Source organism: Haemaphysalis longicornis, unplaced genomic scaffold, assembly GCF_048455015.1.
Source record: "Haemaphysalis longicornis isolate Haplotype H1 unplaced genomic scaffold, Haemaphysalis longicornis Haplotype H1 scaffold_10, whole genome shotgun sequence".
NCBI lineage: Eukaryota > Metazoa > Arthropoda > Arachnida > Ixodida > Ixodidae > Haemaphysalis > Haemaphysalis longicornis.
The window spans coordinates 141,505,027-141,522,525 of NW_027526204.1; the positions used below are offsets into that span (position 1 = coordinate 141,505,027).

At 44.3% G+C, this 17,499-nt stretch overlaps 2 protein-coding genes across 5 annotated transcripts in view; one reads left to right on the forward strand and one right to left on the reverse strand.

Moving 5' to 3' along the window:
* LOC144159530 (trypsin-1-like) overlaps positions 1-17,499 on the forward strand; it is a 175,954-nt gene that overhangs the window by 20,417 nt on the left and 138,038 nt on the right. The gene's annotated exons all lie outside the window — the stretch shown is intronic.
* The window catches only part of LOC144159529 (complement C3-like), a 99,055-nt gene that overhangs the window by 11,907 nt on the left and 69,649 nt on the right, over positions 1-17,499 (reverse strand). For 2 of the 4 annotated variants that reach the window (XM_077691086.1, XM_077691087.1), the window contains exons 26-37: positions 16,721-16,877; positions 14,997-15,116; positions 12,841-13,021; positions 9,492-9,658; positions 7,548-7,706; positions 5,507-5,617; positions 5,315-5,423; positions 5,201-5,233; positions 4,830-4,895; positions 3,338-3,400; positions 1,202-1,283; positions 778-865 (exon numbers count right to left, since the gene is read on the reverse strand). In XM_077691086.1, the coding sequence (XP_077547212.1) occupies positions 778-865; positions 1,202-1,283; positions 3,338-3,400; positions 4,830-4,895; positions 5,201-5,233; positions 5,315-5,423; positions 5,507-5,617; positions 7,548-7,706; positions 9,492-9,658; positions 12,841-13,021; positions 14,997-15,116; positions 16,721-16,877 (1,336 nt within the window). The remainder of the gene's footprint in view (positions 1-777; positions 866-1,201; positions 1,284-3,337; positions 3,401-4,829; positions 4,896-5,200; positions 5,234-5,314; positions 5,424-5,506; positions 5,618-7,547; positions 7,707-9,491; positions 9,659-12,840; positions 13,022-14,996; positions 15,117-16,720; positions 16,878-17,499) is intronic. The other 2 variants (XM_077691089.1, XM_077691090.1) reach the window with 2 other exon arrangements.

Consider the following 17,499-nt stretch of genomic DNA (forward strand, 5'->3'; position numbering starts at 1 on the left):
TTTTACTTTTTTTCTCCTCTCCTCTCTTTTTTTCGTTTTGTTTTGCGGGGCCGATAAGTGAGTGACCAGCCACGATACTCCTTGCTTTTTTGTTTGCTGCTGTTTTTTTTTTGCGTTACCGCCATCTCCACAGGTGGGGTGGCGGAGGTTGAGGATTTATCCGCACGTCTTTCTCGCTTCTCCTGCTCTCTCATTTCGTGGCTCAGAGATGCAGATTTGCATCACACCGCTGCTGCATTTCCTTCCTTTTTCTTTTTCTTTTCTTTTCCTTAGGTTGCATGAATACTCCGCCAAGCGTCAGCAGTTACGGTCGCTGCGAAAGCTTGTCTTAACAGAAGAGTATGTGTGAGCAGTACGTCTTAAGCAGATTTTTATTTTTCATTGAGTCTGTGGAAAACCAAACATACCCATGTTGTTCGACATATCGGAGAATTCGGCTTAACCGAGTTCATCAGGAGTCTACTGTATATGATATTTAAGGCATGTGTTGCCCCCCTCAGAGTAGCAAACTACATGTACTGTGCTTCAAGAGAACCAGTGTCAAATGTAGCCAAACTTAAAACGCCACAAACAAATCTGCCTGCGACCACAGACATAACAGGCCACATTAAGCGACATTATTAAAAACTTTGCTGGCTACAACTGCATAAAAAATCTCAATACTCGTCTTGTGGTTGGCTACCATTTTTTTAATTTATGCAGATAATATGAAACTGAGAATTAAGCCACCAGCCCCACCAAAATTAAAGAATGTATATGTCTAACGTAGTTGCTTACCGCTTCTAGATCCTTTTCGATCGGCTCGAATCCGCTGAACAGTCCAACCTCCATAACCGCCATGTTGGAATCTTCTCCCTCTATATACCTGAAAGAGATAACCAAGCCCTTCCGTTGTTGTTTTGCACATTTCTTGGTGTTGCATTGGACATGATATTGAAATGAATATGCTTTGTTAAAATATTCACTGCTTTGTGCATGTAATTATAGCAGCCGACCGTTTTTTCGGACTCCAAAATTTCGGACCTGCTGGATATTCCAGACTTTCCCGAGGAACCGCCAGTGGTCCCATAGGAGTAATGACTCGCGGATTTTTCGGACTGCTCTTTTATTCGGACTATTTTTAGTTCCCCTCCAGGTCCGAAAAATCAGACGGCTACTGTAGTAGTTCGAAACTCCACTGTCAGAGGGTACCAAACCTTACCGTGAGCACACTTCGATGTCGTAAATCAGCTTGCTCTGTTGCAGTGCTTCGACAGGAATAGTTGTGGCGCTATTTCCTCTTCCTGGTGAAAAAATGAGAAGAATAACATTAAAATATTCCAATCTCTTCTAACGACGACGACGGTTAAAACGCGAAGCTTTCTTGCGTGTGAAAATCAAAAAGCAAAGTTCTAAAGTCAAAGCTGCTGCAATTGAAGTCAAAGCATCAACGATCACAGTGCATACTGCCTGCAAGTCGAAGTCCAAACTCAGACAACGGCAAATAAATCTTTCGCGAGAAGGCTGAGCACCACCTACCCCCTCACCCATCGTCTTCGTTCAAATTGAAGCATCCAATTCGCTTTGAAATCCAAACTTCTGCAACCGTGTCTGAATGGTGCAATCGGATAGATGTCTGCTTCATAACTAAAGAGGGACCCAGTTCCGATTCTGATTACGGGAAGCGTTTTTTCCTCGTGTCGTCATCACCATCATCATGCCCCCCCCCATTGTGTAAAGTTAGCTTTCCTGCTGTGCGTTTTAGGTAACACCACCATCATCAGCGAGGCCATGAAAGCTTCGCTTTAGGAAGTGCTCCAGAAATAAAAACTGGTCAGCAACTGGTTATTGAAAATAGGAATTTACACAGGCAGTGCAACCAAATTCACATGTTAAACCTCAAGGTGTTTTGCACAGACATTGATTGACAACGGTGTTATGGAGGATATCGCAATTTGCTTGCAATATTTACAGTCCGATTTTCATTCCAGCTTTATGAAAGCGGTTGAAATGTAACTACATAAAAAGCTGATTTAAGCGGGATACACAAAGGAATGCTGCATCGAGGTGTCAGGGCTGCAGCTACAGTGTATTAAAAAATGAGACATGGATGGCTAATCTATGCACTTTCAATTCGGAACAACTTGTTGAATACTTGACTAGCTTGATATAAATCTTTAGCTTAAGTTCTATATTGGCAGCACAGAATTACACATGTGAGCAGACCCCTGAACAATGTATTTTGACGTTCAAAGAGCACACTGGTAAGAAGGTGACAGAGAGACAGCTCTCAGTAACTTGTCTCTTTAATGATGCGCTGTTTCAGCCTCTAAATACTATTCATATCTGTCCACTCACCCAACTGGTCATTCAGCTTAAATAACAGGTTTGCTATCAATGACCAAGCCTATCCATGAGCAAGGCTCATAGCTGCGAAGTTGAGAGTTAAAACTACACATATGCTTGTTTTTCTATGACAGGAGATATAAGAATGTGCACAGGCATCAAAATTGCAGCCCACAGCTTGTATAAGTCAAGTACACCCACCCAATTTTTTACCATTATCCCAGGAGCGTCGACCGTTCGTTAGATCAGCGCCGTATGATGGAGCGATTCGGCAAACCCTGCGAGAGTAGCCGCATGCGCATTAAGCAAAGGCCGCTGCTGTCGTCGTCCGCTAAGCTGCTCCAAGAGCAGACGGCCGCCCATGATTTTTTTATTCACTCATCACACTGCCCTCCAACCAGCCGTTAACGGTACGGAGAGGGCAAGTGAAAGAGATTGGTAACAGCAGTACAGGGTGGCTGTGTGATGGCAGCAGTGGCCTTCGCTTAAAGTGCATCCGTCTACTCTCACCGAGTTTGTCGTATCGCCCCATCATACGGCGCCGATAGACAGAACGGTCGACGCTGCCGTGATATCGGTAAAAAATTGGGCGGCTGTATGCTCTCCAAAACACGGGAAGCAGGGGTGGTGGCTGAGTTCCCTCTAGCATGCTGTTACAATGAAAGAATGTTATCCGTAAGTGGTGTCACGGCAAACACCTTTAACCAGGCCAGACTCAGAATTTGCTTCAAAGCTTTGCTACTGCCACGGAGCCTCTTTGTATGCACGTATTTTGTAAGAAGGGCAGTACTACAATCCTACAACACCTTAGCCGCAAATATTAAGCAAATTTTAAGCAGAGAAAACTCAGTTTGCAGTTGAGGCCTTTCTGTTTTACCATTTTGTTCAAGGAAGGTTACCATCCCCAGATTGGATGTGCTGCCGACAGTATTGCACCAGCTACTGCATATTGCACCAGCTGCTGCACCAGCAATATGCTACTGCATTTTGATGCTCTCGGCACCAATCTCACCATCTAATCCATCCGGGAAGAAAGGAGCTGCCGGTGAATCTCGCCTCCGTGATTCAGATGCACCTGCAGAAAGGTTAAAAATTGTTTGTCACCATCAGTAATATCGTTCTAAAAGTTGAGCCCTTTTTCGTAAATCGTGACGACGATACAATTCATTGTCAACACCTCAACACCTAACAGTGTCCTTTGCCATACGCTCCCACACGAGAGCAGAAAATGCCTGTTCTCGGCCAGAAATATGAAAGACCTTCTCTCACTCGTTCAGCATGAATGGGAGTGTGTTTTTGTCAGTTAAAAGTTTAGCATAGCCAAGTATCATGTGCACAAAAGTGTGCATTTACAGCATGGCTTGCATGGTTTAACCTCAGGGGCTTTTCGAACCAAACAATCCAATAAGAGGGGGACATGGCTCTTAAAACAGTTTGTTTTAATGTTTAAGGAAGCTCTGAAACTTGTCCGTCTTGCTGCTTTTTTTCCACTGATTTCGAATATGCCGTTGTTTTTCAAGTCAGTCAATTACTTACCAAGATAATTAGGAATAATTAGCCATTTTTGTAGGAAAAATAGACAAAACAGTGTTAGCTATAAAACTGTAACCTTTATATTTTCCAATACTATGAAACCTGGTGAGTGCAATAAGACAATCGATTTTTAGATGCACTACTTGGAACTAATTTTACAGCTCATTAAACTTTGGTGTTTGAAATGGCCATTCGAAATGGTTCCTTGCCACTGGTGCCACCAAGGTTTAATGAGCTGCAAAATTAGTTCCAAGCGGTGCATCAAAAAAACCGATTCTCTTATTTCACTCACCATGGTTCAAAGTATTGGAAAATATAAAGATTACAATTTTATGGCTAACACTGCTTTGTCTATTGTTCCTCAAAAAATGATTAATTATCTCTAATTATCTTTGTAAGTAATTGACTTACTAAAAAAATAAGGCCATATTTGAAATCATTGGGAAAAAAGCAGCAAGACTGACAAGTTTCACCGAGGTTACTTTACAATTAAAGGAAGCTGTTTTAAGGGCAGTGTTTTCTTTTTATCCCCTTAAGAAGGAGGAATAAACTTTCATTGAAGCCTAATCCGACTCCGTTTGTGGAGGCAGACCAGTGGGGAGTCTCCTTAGTCCAGGAGTCCCTGGCTCTGGCTGGGGATAAAAAATTTCAGTGTCAGGTTGCTTCCTAACACACACAATGGTAATGGAAATCCAGCAATACACCCACCAAGGGTTAGAGTGCATTTGTGACGCGATCCTTAAACAGGGATGCGAATTACATGAAGTGACGAGTATTGCATTATGTTGAGTGCTGAAATGAATTTTACACTACACTTGCAAGTTTTACCAAGTTTTTGGTATTGCTGCCAACATGAAGTTCCAATTGAGTGTTTACTACATACGCAGCCCTCTAGAGGGCGGGTCAAAGAAATTTGTTTCGAGGCACCTCATCCCAGAGCAGACTACAATTTCAACACAACGCCCACATACTTGGCAGCCTGACTGCTTGAGCTTCCAGAAATTGTGAAGTGGGCGTGGGTCGTCTCTTCCAGAGTCCTAAAGAAACGAAAAAAAAGAGTTCTCTCCTATCGCACAGCTGAATTTTGTAAATGCTGGTGCCTCGCTGATAAAAAATAATTACAGGCAACCATTAGCCCTTGCTAACGTGCAATGATTTGCTGTCAGGCAATTGTAATTCCTGAATACAACGGTGTTCTTGGTGAGAGGTGACGTTTCTATTTTTACACCTATTTTGAGTGAGTGAGCTTGTAAGCATGCGTGTGTGCATGCACGAGTGAATGAGACAGAGAGAAAGTTCTCGCGTGCCAATTTATCTACAAAAAATTGGAGGTTCCACTTACCTCCAAACCACGACAGACGTGTTGAGCGACGTCCTGCAAGATAATTCACCCAAATTCAAAATTCAAGTTCAATCGTACTCGCAAACGTCATGCAGAAGTCAGAGTGACACATACTCCGGCTACCCTCCCCAAGCAGGTCTTTTAAAAGATCCTCCGGAAATCCAATAGTTCTGACACTGTCCTTCCTTGAGGTGTGAACGTCGGCTCGCACTGTGATGTTGAACTATAACGGGAAATTTTAGAAAAGAATTAGGCTTTCGCCTCATCTAAAGATTTTGCGCCTACTCCAAAGGGATGGAAGCTTACCTTGCACAAAAGTTCAGGTGGGACAAGGACGTTGTACTTCAACGTAACAGAGAGCAACCCGCTGCCAGTGCCGCTTGCCTTGACGAACATCTTGCTGCTGGCGTTGTGAATCTGGGGCATAGAAAGCGAATGCAGTTTGTCAACGTTGATTCAAGTCACTTCTAATCGGATCAGTATGCTGAAAAATCTCAAACTGCCTTGAAATGAAATTGTAGTACCTGCTTCAAAACATAGATAGTACTATGAAGAAAACTGCGAGCATTGCCTTGCAGATTGATGATACGCACCTGCCAACTCTCCTGAATTGTCCGGGAGACTCCCGAATTTTTACCACATCTCCTGATTGTACGAATGCTATCTCGAATCTCCCGAAAAGTCGCCACCACAGCCGAGAGGCCAGTCTTTTTTTATTCACGCGCGGACGTAAGTCTTTCCTGTTGTAATGGTTGTGGTGCTTAAAAAGAGCACTCGTGCACCATATAGTTCCTTATAACCATACCGTAGAGTACCACTAAGTATATTCTAAGCACTATAGTACCGCACAGACCGCGCATCTGGATGCTGCCAGTATGTTGTTTATAGCGTACGAAGGCCGGCCGCAAGATGCGCTCCTTACCGTACCAAAAGAAGGTGAGGGAAAGGGCCCCCTTCACAAGTAAAGAAGTTTGGCACTCTCTGCTGTACAAGAACCAGGAGTAGAGTTTTTATGATGCAAGAACAAAGCAACTCAAAATAAACATTCTTGCTCCTTTCTGATGTTAGTCTCCAGTCTCAGTAATTCCGTAATACTAAACTAACTACCCCCCCCCCCCCCCCCCCCCCTTCCCGATGCAGTCTCCAGAATTTTTATGCTGCTAGGTTGGCAGGTATGATGATATTACACCCAGAACCAAGCTACCAGAAGAGTTAAAGCTTATGAATTTCCGTAATCTCTACGCAGCACATTTCGAAGTTCCCTCGTGGCTGTGCCATTAAATTTATTTTGCAGGCTTGTGCTGTTACAGTCAACCTGTTCCCCGATATGGCGTGCCTTGTAGAATACAGCAAAAAAGAGAAAAATATTTTTACTATGGCTGAGTTTCTTAACACTTTCGTGACTGCGGAAACATCCGTTGTTTTTGGGTAGTCGAGGAAATATTTTTTTTCTTGCCAAAGAAAATTATGGATGCTAAAGTGTAAGTTATGGAGGAAGAATAGAATAACATAGTATAGAATAATACAATAACTTATACAATAATACTGCAAATATGAGAGGTGTAAGTACAAAAGTTATTTACATGAAAAATATAAATATAAACAACAAACAGCCACGCGCTGCTCCGGGTCGCTACGCCAAGGTCAACTCCGGGCCGTCTTCATGGAGAAGACTCGACTCTGTGCATTCGGCACCAAATGGTCTCGCCTGATCAAAGTTGACACCCTGCAGATAAGAGCTGTTGCTTTTAGAACAGGGCCAGATCTGTTTACAACATCGCGCACTTGCGATAGAGTGACCAGAGAAGAAAGTGAAACTCACCGTCACACACCTGGTGATGGTACGGGGCTTATTGACGCACTTTTGCAGTCCGTACTAAAGTTTGACGAATCGAAGTCGTCTTCCATGTCTGTGCTGCTACCATCATGCACAGATCCAAGCTCAAATAGATCGGAATCCGTCGAAATTCACCATTCGCGCGAAGCATCAGCGAGCAGCGGCAGCGCCATAACAAACCACGTGAGCTCGTCTCCCCACCAGCGAAGGACATTTAAAAATTTCCCCCGCGGCGGAAAGACGAAACTCAAAAGCGAAACTGATAAAATACTTCCTCCTTTACCATTTGGATGGCGTTAGCGGTCCAGAAGCACTCAGAGAGCGCCACAATTTGTATTTGTTTTGTATTTGTATACATCGATAACGTACTATCGATGGGAATAGGCGCGGTCACGAAAGTGTTAAAGGAGAATTATTACTACAATCTAATGGACTGGTCGACACAAATGTTGTTGCATAAGGCCTAAATGCAAATACTAAAGGGCTGATGACTCTTCTAGGTGTACTCACATCAAGTTGTTGCAGGATTGCCGCATTGTCACGTTTCAGACGGATGCTCCTCTGGAAGTTTCGGTGACTGCTCAGCGTCACGTTACAGGTGAGGTCCACGTTGGGCTCACGAACTTTAAGAGCAAACTCCGTCAAGGCATGGAGGGCTACAACCGTGTCCTGCAATGTAACGGGGGTAAGGAAGGGGCTGTACGGCAAGCGGTTGAAAAAGCGAAAACAGAACGACTGCCGCTAGTGGTAGTCGTTCATAACATGCTAGGTTAAAGAAGCCATGAAGAGAAAATACAACTTTGTTTAATTTGAAAGAACTGGGATTCAGTATCTCACTCAGCTGCATTAGAACCACAAAAGATGTTTTTTAAAGAAAAAAAGTAAGAAGTATTTAAAAACTTTCAAATTTTGCGCCACAGTGACGTGTTATGAGCAAAAATGACGTCATACGGGCCAACAATCAAACATAATTTTCAGTGCGTTAACTGTACGTTAGCATTCAAGTGATGCGGTCAAATTGAACTAGAGGCCCCATTACAGACGTCCAGTCATGTGTCGTCGCGACAGGTCAGTTAGGCGGCCGCCAATCGCACAAACAAGGTTCCGTGACGTCATAGAAAAGTTGCGGGAAATTGGCTAGGGGGTCGCCACGGCATCACACGTTTTCTTTAATATCTCCGTTATTTGTTCGAAGATTGCGATGATATTGGTATCGTTGTTATCGGGACTAAGCAGTCTTTCTTATAAACCCAACTTGTATTTTGTCTTCATGGCTCCTTTAAAGCACTGGAGAATCGAAAGCGCGGAACTGACAAACTTAAATACTTTGGTCTTTTAAATGTGCTACTGGCATGAAAGCAGCTGTGCAGCCTCTCAGCTGTGGAGATGACATCAGCTTGTTCGCACTAGCAGCATGGGCTGCGACGCTTTTGTTTACCTTAGAAGACTTGTTAGAATGTGTTACAGTTAAGGCAGAAAGTTGGGCTAGTTGATTATCTGACTGCATTTTACTAGCGAAAAAGAGACGCAGACGAAGAGGTACACAGGACACTCGCTAGTGTCCTGTGTGCTTCTTCGTCCGCGTCTCTTTTTCGCTAGTAAAATGCTGGTGGAAGATTGTTAGAAGGCTTCCATTCTGCAGCATTATGCACCATCTGTGCTTTAAAGAGGCCACGAATACAGCTTTGTTCAATTTGAAAGCACTAGCCATTGGTAACTCACTCAGTTCCATTCTAGCCACAAAGGGCATTTTTTTTAACCGAAGAAAGCACACGAAATTTTAAAAAAACTTTGAAAATTTGTGCTACAGTGGCATAATATGGGTCGGCACTAAAAAGGGTTTATCAGTGTGTTAATTCGACACTAGCGTTCAAGTGATGCAATCAAACGAGACTGGGAGGCACCACCACAATCGCCCAGTTGTGTTTCTCGGTGGGGACTCAAGTCAGTGGCGGCCAGTCGCACAAACAAGATTGTGTGACGTCATGGAGATATCAGCAGAAAATGGCTGGGGAGTCGCCACTGCTTGATTTGTTTTCTTCAATATCTTGATTATTTGTTTGAACATTGCGATAAAATTGGTGTCATTGTTATCGGGACAATGCAGCCATTTTAATGAACCATTGATTGATTACGAGGTTTAACACGCCAACGCTACGCAGGCAATGAGGCGTGCCGTAGTGGAGGGCTCCGGATTAATTTTAGCCAGCTGGGGTTCTTTAACGCGCCTCTAAATCTTGAACATACGGGGGTTTTCGCTTTTTGCCTCTGCCAGAAAAGCGGCCACCGCAGCTGGGACTCAAACCCACGACTCAAGCAGCACAATGCCTTAGCCACTCAGTGAGTCACCATTTTAACTAATCAAACTTGTATTCTGTCATCGTGGCCTCTCCGGTCATATTAGAGGGAGCAATCAACGGTCTCTCTTTACCCCATTGGGGAAGCGGTGCTCACCTGTGTCGAAGAGAACGAGCCAGACGCCGAGCGGTGCATGTTGAGCCAGTTGACGACCGTCTTGCTCGTCTCGAGGTCGTTGTGAGCCAGCAAAGCAAGGAGGGCATAACCCGTGCCTTCGACGACCACAGGGCTCCCCTCTGTGCCGGTGCTGCGCGTGCTCAGCACTGCAGGCGGAACGTACATGAAAGATGCATGGTTGTTCTCTCACAAGACAAGAAAAATATTGAAAAAAATAAAATAAAATACTCCAACTATGGGCTTTATTGAAGGAATTTCCAACATTTCGACGCTTACTTTGCTCCTTAATCTGGGGTGACTAGGTTTGGCTGAACGCAGCAGTTCTAATTGAAGGTCTTTTTTTGCTTGTTTCTTGTCGTGGCACATGTAAGGCTGTGCGTGTATGCACCATGACTCAAGCAATATCCTTTTGGAAAGACATGATGCTCACGTTGTGCGCATTGCTGCATACACCGTATACACTCCACAAAGTTAAGTGGTGAGCACGAGGTCGCGGGTTCGATTCCCGGCCGCGGCGGCCGCTTTTCTGATGGAGGCGAAAAGAAAAAACGCCGGTGTGTACGAGATTTCGACGCACGTTAAAGATCCCCAGGTGGTCAAAATTAACCCGGAGCCCTCCACTACGGCGCGCCTCATCGCCTGCGTTGCGTCGGCGCGTTAAACCCTACAATCAATCGATCAATCACAAAGCAAAGTGCACAGTGTAATTTGGAACTAGCTATTTAGGGCACGAAGACTTCATAGAATGGCCTCCAATAAGATTAACTGGAAGTGAAAGCGGCCACTTTGTAACTAGGTGCAGTTATTTGCCAACTGGTATGGGGCAAATTTTTCTTTATTTGACAAGCAACTCCTGGGAAACAGAAAAATAAAAACCCAAGCCGTCAATAGAAGCACACCTGACGTTGTACAAAGTGTGCCTTACACGCACTTGGGAATTCAGGAGAATATAGTCAAAATTGGAAACTTTCCCAGACAAATCGGGAGCTACGGCTTAAAAAGATAGAGATGTAGCCATGGGGTGAGGTACCAGCCTTCTCTTAAAGGAGCCGTAAAGACAAAATACAAGTTTGTTTTATTCAAAAGATTTCGTGTTTCATAGTGCCACCAGCGCTGGTCCGGCTGCAAACAATGCTTTATTCACTGGGAAATAATTAAATTTAAGTTAAAATTTTGATTTTCCTGCCAAATCCTGCGTTCTCTTGGTCTGCAATGAGATCACCGCAATCGACCGCTCTTCAGCCGATTGTGGAGCCTCGTTTTACTGTTATTCATCCTAGGTGGCGCCACCACACCGTGGCAAGCGTTTTTTGCCATTGGTATTTGTTGACCGTAATTAAACCTGCCTTGCTTATGTTTAGGGTGAAAATACTTGTTTCGTGAAACATAGTGCTAGCTCAACAAATATGGTCACGTAAGACACCGTTGCTTGCTTCAATTGGCCAGTGTCATCTGAGACAACCCCAAAGCCCCGCAGTCCTGTGCAGCTAAACCAAGCATATGGCGCGCAGTACCAACAGCAATACGCATCGCTACTTCTATGTTTGTGTGTGATTTCATAACTTCCACAGTTTGCCCCACCATTCTTACTCAGTGTCCTAAAGAATGTGTCCTAAATCTAAGCGCAAATAGCTCGTTCAGCCAGCTGATATGCTCTGCCTGATTTGCGTTTGCTTTTGCGGGCCTCTGCCAATTGCAGAGCTGGCTGGTATGACATCATAGGTTCTGTTGCGGGAAATGAGCTGGTGGGTCGCATGGTCATTCCCTTTTTTGCTAATTACAGTTGAACCTCGTTATAAGAGACATGGATGTAAGAGACAAATGGGTATAAGAGACACTATTCACCCACATGGTTGGCTGCCCTATCTTTCCCATTAAATTGACCTCTTTTATAACAGACATCGGATGTAGAAGATTGGTTATAATGGACAAGTCATCCTTGAACTTTAATCAATAATCTCGCTTGTAACAGACATTTTAACTTCAGATGCAGTGCCACCAGTCACTAATTGCGGTTGCTTCCATTCTGGAAACACAGGTGGACAACAGATGCCTGCAGTCGCTATTTATTATAACTTCAGCAAACACACAGTGGTTCAGTCGGCTATGAAATGACGATGAGCAGCCCTGCCAATGGAAATGCAACTTACAGAAGTGGAAGTGGTTGAAGCTTACTGCCATCCATTGGATGGAGCGCGACCTCACATGCGGGCTCTCCCACTCGCGTAGCTCCCAATCAAGAAGCATCGCAGATGTTGAATCCTGCAAGCGTAATGAATAGCCTGAGCACACAGCGGAAGAAGCTCTGCTCTCTGACTATTCATCAGGCTTGTGAACTCAACATCTACGATTCATCTTCCACAAACAACGAAAGGGAAAAAAGCTCGTAGAATCGGTTGTAAAAAACCGTGTAAATACAGTCATGAAGCAAACAAAAATTGAGAACTGTTTCATAAAGTTTCGGGGCCAAACATAAATGAGAATGAATCTTTTGAAACATGCTGTAGCGTTCTTTTGAGCTTATTTTAGTCATACGATGCCAACATTGAACTAGGATCTGATTAGTAAGTGAAAACATGGTTCCCTGCTTATGAGACATCTCATATAAGAGACAGAAACTGCTCCCCGGTATGTGTCTCTTATAAAGGGGCTCAACTGTATATAGCTTATTTGAGCCAAGTTTACCTTCAAAGTGGTGTCAGTGGATTCTAACGAGGCAATCTTTTGAATGAACCAAACTTGTGTTTTAAATGCAGAGCATTTCAGTAACTCACGATGTCACCTGCACTGACGTCCGTAGTCGTAGTCCGCACCCCTTTCCCTACACTATATTAAAAAAAAAATACTATCCGGCGCCTGGTTTTGATCCCTCGACCCTGCGGGCGAACGCAATGTACATGATGCTCTAGCCACTGCGCCACAAAGCTGACACAGAATGGGAGGCTACGAACGCGCCTTATATCCTTGACTCATTCAAACTACGTCAAGAAGCTGCTGATACAACGCATTCACTACCACCAACTCCCCAAACACTAAACGTTAACGCAATACACCCACCCCCTATGCGACGCATTTACTCGAGTCCCCCTCGCGGGGAGATGGGCCCAATTTTTTCTCTTCATGGCTCCTTTAATAAGGAAGAACATTTTTTTTCCTATAATTTTGTTAGTTTGACATGCTGGGTAGTCCAGGCACGATTATGTTTTGTTGAGAACCATTAAAGAGGGGTCCCTGTTGCACAGTGAATAAGTTTTGAGTGTAACTGGATAGATTGTGCAGCACCCAGCTAACAAGTGAACAACAACAACAAAAAAAAGCTCAAGCTCACTGCGGTCGTAGATGAGCTTTTCCTTGAGAGCCGACAGCGCAGCGTGCTTCTCGGTGTCCTCGGCCATGCTCAAAGCATAAGCTGCGAGCGCAGCAACGTAAGGCTCGCTGCTGTCGAGGGCGTGATCTCTCAGGTATTGCTGAGCCGAGTCCATGGTCCGGAGCATTATCTGAAAGTAGGCCTTACAGACGTTTAAAAAAGGTCGCACACATAACTGCCTCGGCAAGCAGGCGGTAAAAGAACTGCCCACACCAAGCAAAATGTTCCAAACCTGACTAGCATCAGGTAAAAACATGACAAAAACCACCAGCGTTCTTGAGATTTTGTCACTCAGTGATTGTATTTTTAGCAGATGCAGGGCATTTGTGTTGTCTTCATATTGTAGCGTAAGCTGCACTGGCCGAGGTTGAGCAGTTTCGCGTGGATCTTGAAGGGCCGTGCTGCGCAAGCGCGAGAAGCATTAGATTGGATTGGATTGGATTAAATTGAATTGTACTGGATTGGATTGGAAATCCAAAATCCAATCCAATGGGTGTGTAAAGAATTGGGTCTGCACATTCGCCGGTCTGCGCATTCCAGAGGAGTGATGTTATTGCCATGACACATGCACTGGCGCTGGTGCGTGCCCAGCTACGCGCCTCCGTTGTGCAGTAGCCAAGTCTGACACTGCGCCGGAGCCGCTTGATAGCCGTTTCGCGTGGCTCCTGGAGAGCCGTGCTGTGCATGCGCCAGGAGCAGTGACTGGACTGGACCGGACCGGACCTGACCCGTCTGGATTGGACTGGACCCGACTGGACTGGACTGGATCGCATTGGAAATCGTTTTAGCAGCAGTAGGCATGATAATCAGCTAATCCTAGACAACCAGGAAACCTAAGAATAACCAGCTGAACCTTAGGTCACTCTACATATATCCTGGCATAGCCAAGCTAAGCCACTGCTAATTTTTTTTAAATTTCCTCTTCTCCGACTGTTCATCGGGCCCTCTCAATTCTCTTTTACCCGTTTTGTGTGGGCCTAAAAGAGCAGCTAAGCCAATTTTTTTTCCTATTTCACACTATTCAAATCCCCAAGACCTCAGCTTTCTTGTTGCGCTGGCAGGCCAATAAATAAACTAAAACTTCAAGAAACTGGAATTACACTGGCGTGTGCAGTCGTCAGTGTGTGAAGCTGTTTGTGTTGCATGCCTCGATATCTGGACGCTTAGCTTTTGAATCAGACTGAAAAGATTAGCGAGTAAAGATCGGTGTGATGGACTTGTTTTCTATTCGGTAGCCACCCTTTGTGCTATGCGAGTTTACCTGACCAGAATGACCCCAAATAAAAGCAGCGAAGGTACAGTAGGTGACAGAGTATAGTTTTGGAGGGAGGCACTGCGACAGAGTTCTCAGTAAACCAAACTGCTGTTACTTTTAAAACACTTCACAGTTTCCTCAACATTTTTTTTCATGAAGGTGGTGGTGGTTAAACTAACAATTAAAAGAGCTCCTGTTTAGCACAACAGAACTTACGGGTGTATTTGCTTGTAAGTAATAGACGCAGTCGACTAAATTGAGCTCTAGTTGAAGGGCCAGTGCTTTAACTAATGGTTCCCAAATGAGGGTCATGAGTCTCGAGACAGTCATGAGGATATTGTGAGGAACTCGTTATTACACTTTGTGATTCCTCTCCCTCAATTTCTTTCCGTTCAAGGCTCGCCGCAAAGCGAAATGCTAACATCAATAGTTATTGTTAGGTTGCCTTCTCTGCCAAACACGGAAGCTATGCGATAAAGCCAATCGAGTGTAGAAGGTGCATGAAATGGGAACACGGGCAGCAAAATTTGAGGTGAAAGAGTATTGGAATATGTCCAGTGTCAATGTCTGTATTAGCCATCCAAACGCACCATGCCCACTGCATTTTCCAGTCCACATGTGGTCTGCAGCCCATCGATAGCTGAGAACCAGTAACTTAAATGAAACAGCACTATCCAAGTTTCTCGGTTTGCGAAATAGCACTCGTTCATAAATGTCATTCTGAATAAACAGGGCTTGATTCTTGTTGACAATACAGCGAAATCCACACAGTGGTTATCAAATAACAGCTTAAAAATTTGCACTTCAAGCAATGCTTCCTTTGGTGCTTTTTCTACTTCACAAGGGTGGAGGTCGTACTTACAGCGTTAGACTGGGGTGAATAAGCGTCGTGGACATCGTTTTTTCTCCCCACAGATTGCTTGCACTCGATGAACGTGAGGAGAACGAAAGCCGTCATAGGCACAGCCCCTCGAACGCCTCCCTGAAACGGGACGTCAACATTTTGCCTCCTTAGAAGCAACTGGATTTGAGGATACAAAAATTCCTTAATTATGCAAAAGTTTTTTTAAGTAGCAGCAACCATAGGCAGACCTGCCGTATTTTCACGAATATAACGTGAATATTTTCCCCACGATTTGTGCCTCCAAAACACCCCTCGCGTTATATTTGGACTCAAACATAGCGCGAGCTTTTTTTCTTGCCTTTCTTCAAATACCTTCGTCCTTGGCCTTGTACTATTATGTCTGGAACGTGAGCCGCGAAGCCACTGCTCTCGGCATCAAGTTTGGTGCCGGCTTCTCCCGATAACGCCATTGGCTACGCCGGTAGTGGTCACATGACCAGGTGGCCTGGTCCAGAGGCGAGAGCTAACGCGCACGCGGCGCAGCATTGTCTCTTCGGTGTGCTTTGTTTTGTTCGTACTCGCTTCTGCCTTCTCAGCAGCTGAAATGTACAATCGAAAGTAGTACACTGCCGCATTTAAGAAACGGGCGATCCTGCTGTCCGAAGAGCAGGGAAATTCAAGTGCATCGTGGCATCTCGGGCTAAGCGAGGCAACCATTCGAGGTTGGAGGAAGTGTTGTGATCGCATCTTTCAAGCCGCACCGACTCATAAAGAGTTCTGTGGACCCAAGGTTGGCCGCTACCGTAAACCCAAGAATGAACTGGCAGAATTCCGCGATGTCATGGCCAGTTTTTTCTTTTAAATGCTGAGCCTGTCCAACTCAAAGCCAGAGAGCTTTCACGCGAGGCCAGTGGGCCTCGTGACAACTTCGCATTTCTTTGCGTTATAATATTAATATATATATATTTTTTTCATTTTCGGAAAGACCAAAAGTGCCCCTTCGCATTATATTCGAGGTCGCGTTATTTACGTGCAAATACGGTATTTGCCGCTATCATCAAGTAATCATCATCAGAGGCTGTTTAATAGAGGTGAAATCATTACATCATGGTGTGATTGCATTCTGCCTCAGCAGGGGAATACAAGAAGTTTGAAAAGATTGTAAAGATACTCTTGAGTCATAAACCAAAGTCTTCCTCAACGTTGAAATGGAGTATAACTTAAAACGAGCCTAAGCAGGTTTATTGTTACGTGCCTCAGTATTTGCAGCCGGCTTACAAGAACTAACATTTTAAATTTTACATACTAAAATTTTACATATGCAGACTGTTGCTTTCTTTCGGCCTATTTGCATTTGTAACCCGCTTAAGAATTAGCTAAAGATAATAGATGTTATGCTGGACACTAGTTAATAGCATCAGTAGAAACTGAATGCGCTGCCCCTGTATGGCATGATGGACACATAAAAATTGGTCCGATGGCAAAAGCTGCATTAAAAAGGCGAATTCAACATGGTCACCCATTGTTAATTCATAAATTTTTAGAGCCTTCATCATGTGGCCCCAATTATTCATAGAAAAAGCAAACGGTTCAATGATCACCATATGGAAAAGCCAAGCACATTGCAGACAGGTAGTGCAAGACAAATGAAAAATATGTCAGAGCGAATGGATGGGTTAGAAATTGTGCCTCAAAGACCGTACATGGTTCTGTCAAGAAACATAGCCTCTCACGGGACATACCAGCATAATCTTGTGCATGATGGGCTTCTGTTCGCGGAAGCTGCCGTCCAACTTCTGGGCAGCCGCGAGCCACAGCATTCCGCTTTCAATCACGTTGGGGTCGATGCTAGCATATCGCCGTGCCTTGCAGAAGATGCGCATCACAAAGGCGGTCAACCTTTTGGAGAAAGTTAAAAGTAAGCGTAAGGGGCAAAGGCCGAAAATCCTAATTGCCTTAAGTGGACTAAAACAAATGTCCTGGAGCTCACAACTGGGCATTGTCGGATAATGCGTAAGCACACACCTGTGCGCTACAAACCTAAGGCCTCTAATGTCGCCTTCACCACTGTACACAAATGCATTTCACGGAAAACCTTTCCTTCGGGAGCAGTATAAATGGCCTTGTATACATATATCAAGACCATAGTGCCTGTTATTGAATTCCTCTTTAAATCCCATGTATCGCTAATAAATGCTGTACACCAGGCTCTTTATAAAGTCTGCTTCACTGCTAAGCATGAATGCATTTCTAAAAAGATGTTTTTACAGGGAGCCGTATGAGCGGTCATGTGAAGGTTTAATGGCCGTAGGGCCTTTTAGTAATAATATTTTATTATGCAGCAAAAAAGGGGCACACGAAATGTTGCAGATGGACAGACGGGTTTTCTTGTTGAGTGTAAATTTAAATGTTTACGCATTTCAAACCATCGTTTAGTCATGCAAACGCCACTCAACAAGAGACAAAATTACACGTTAGAAATGCAATAATTTTTTTGCGATATTGAAGTACAGGCTTCATG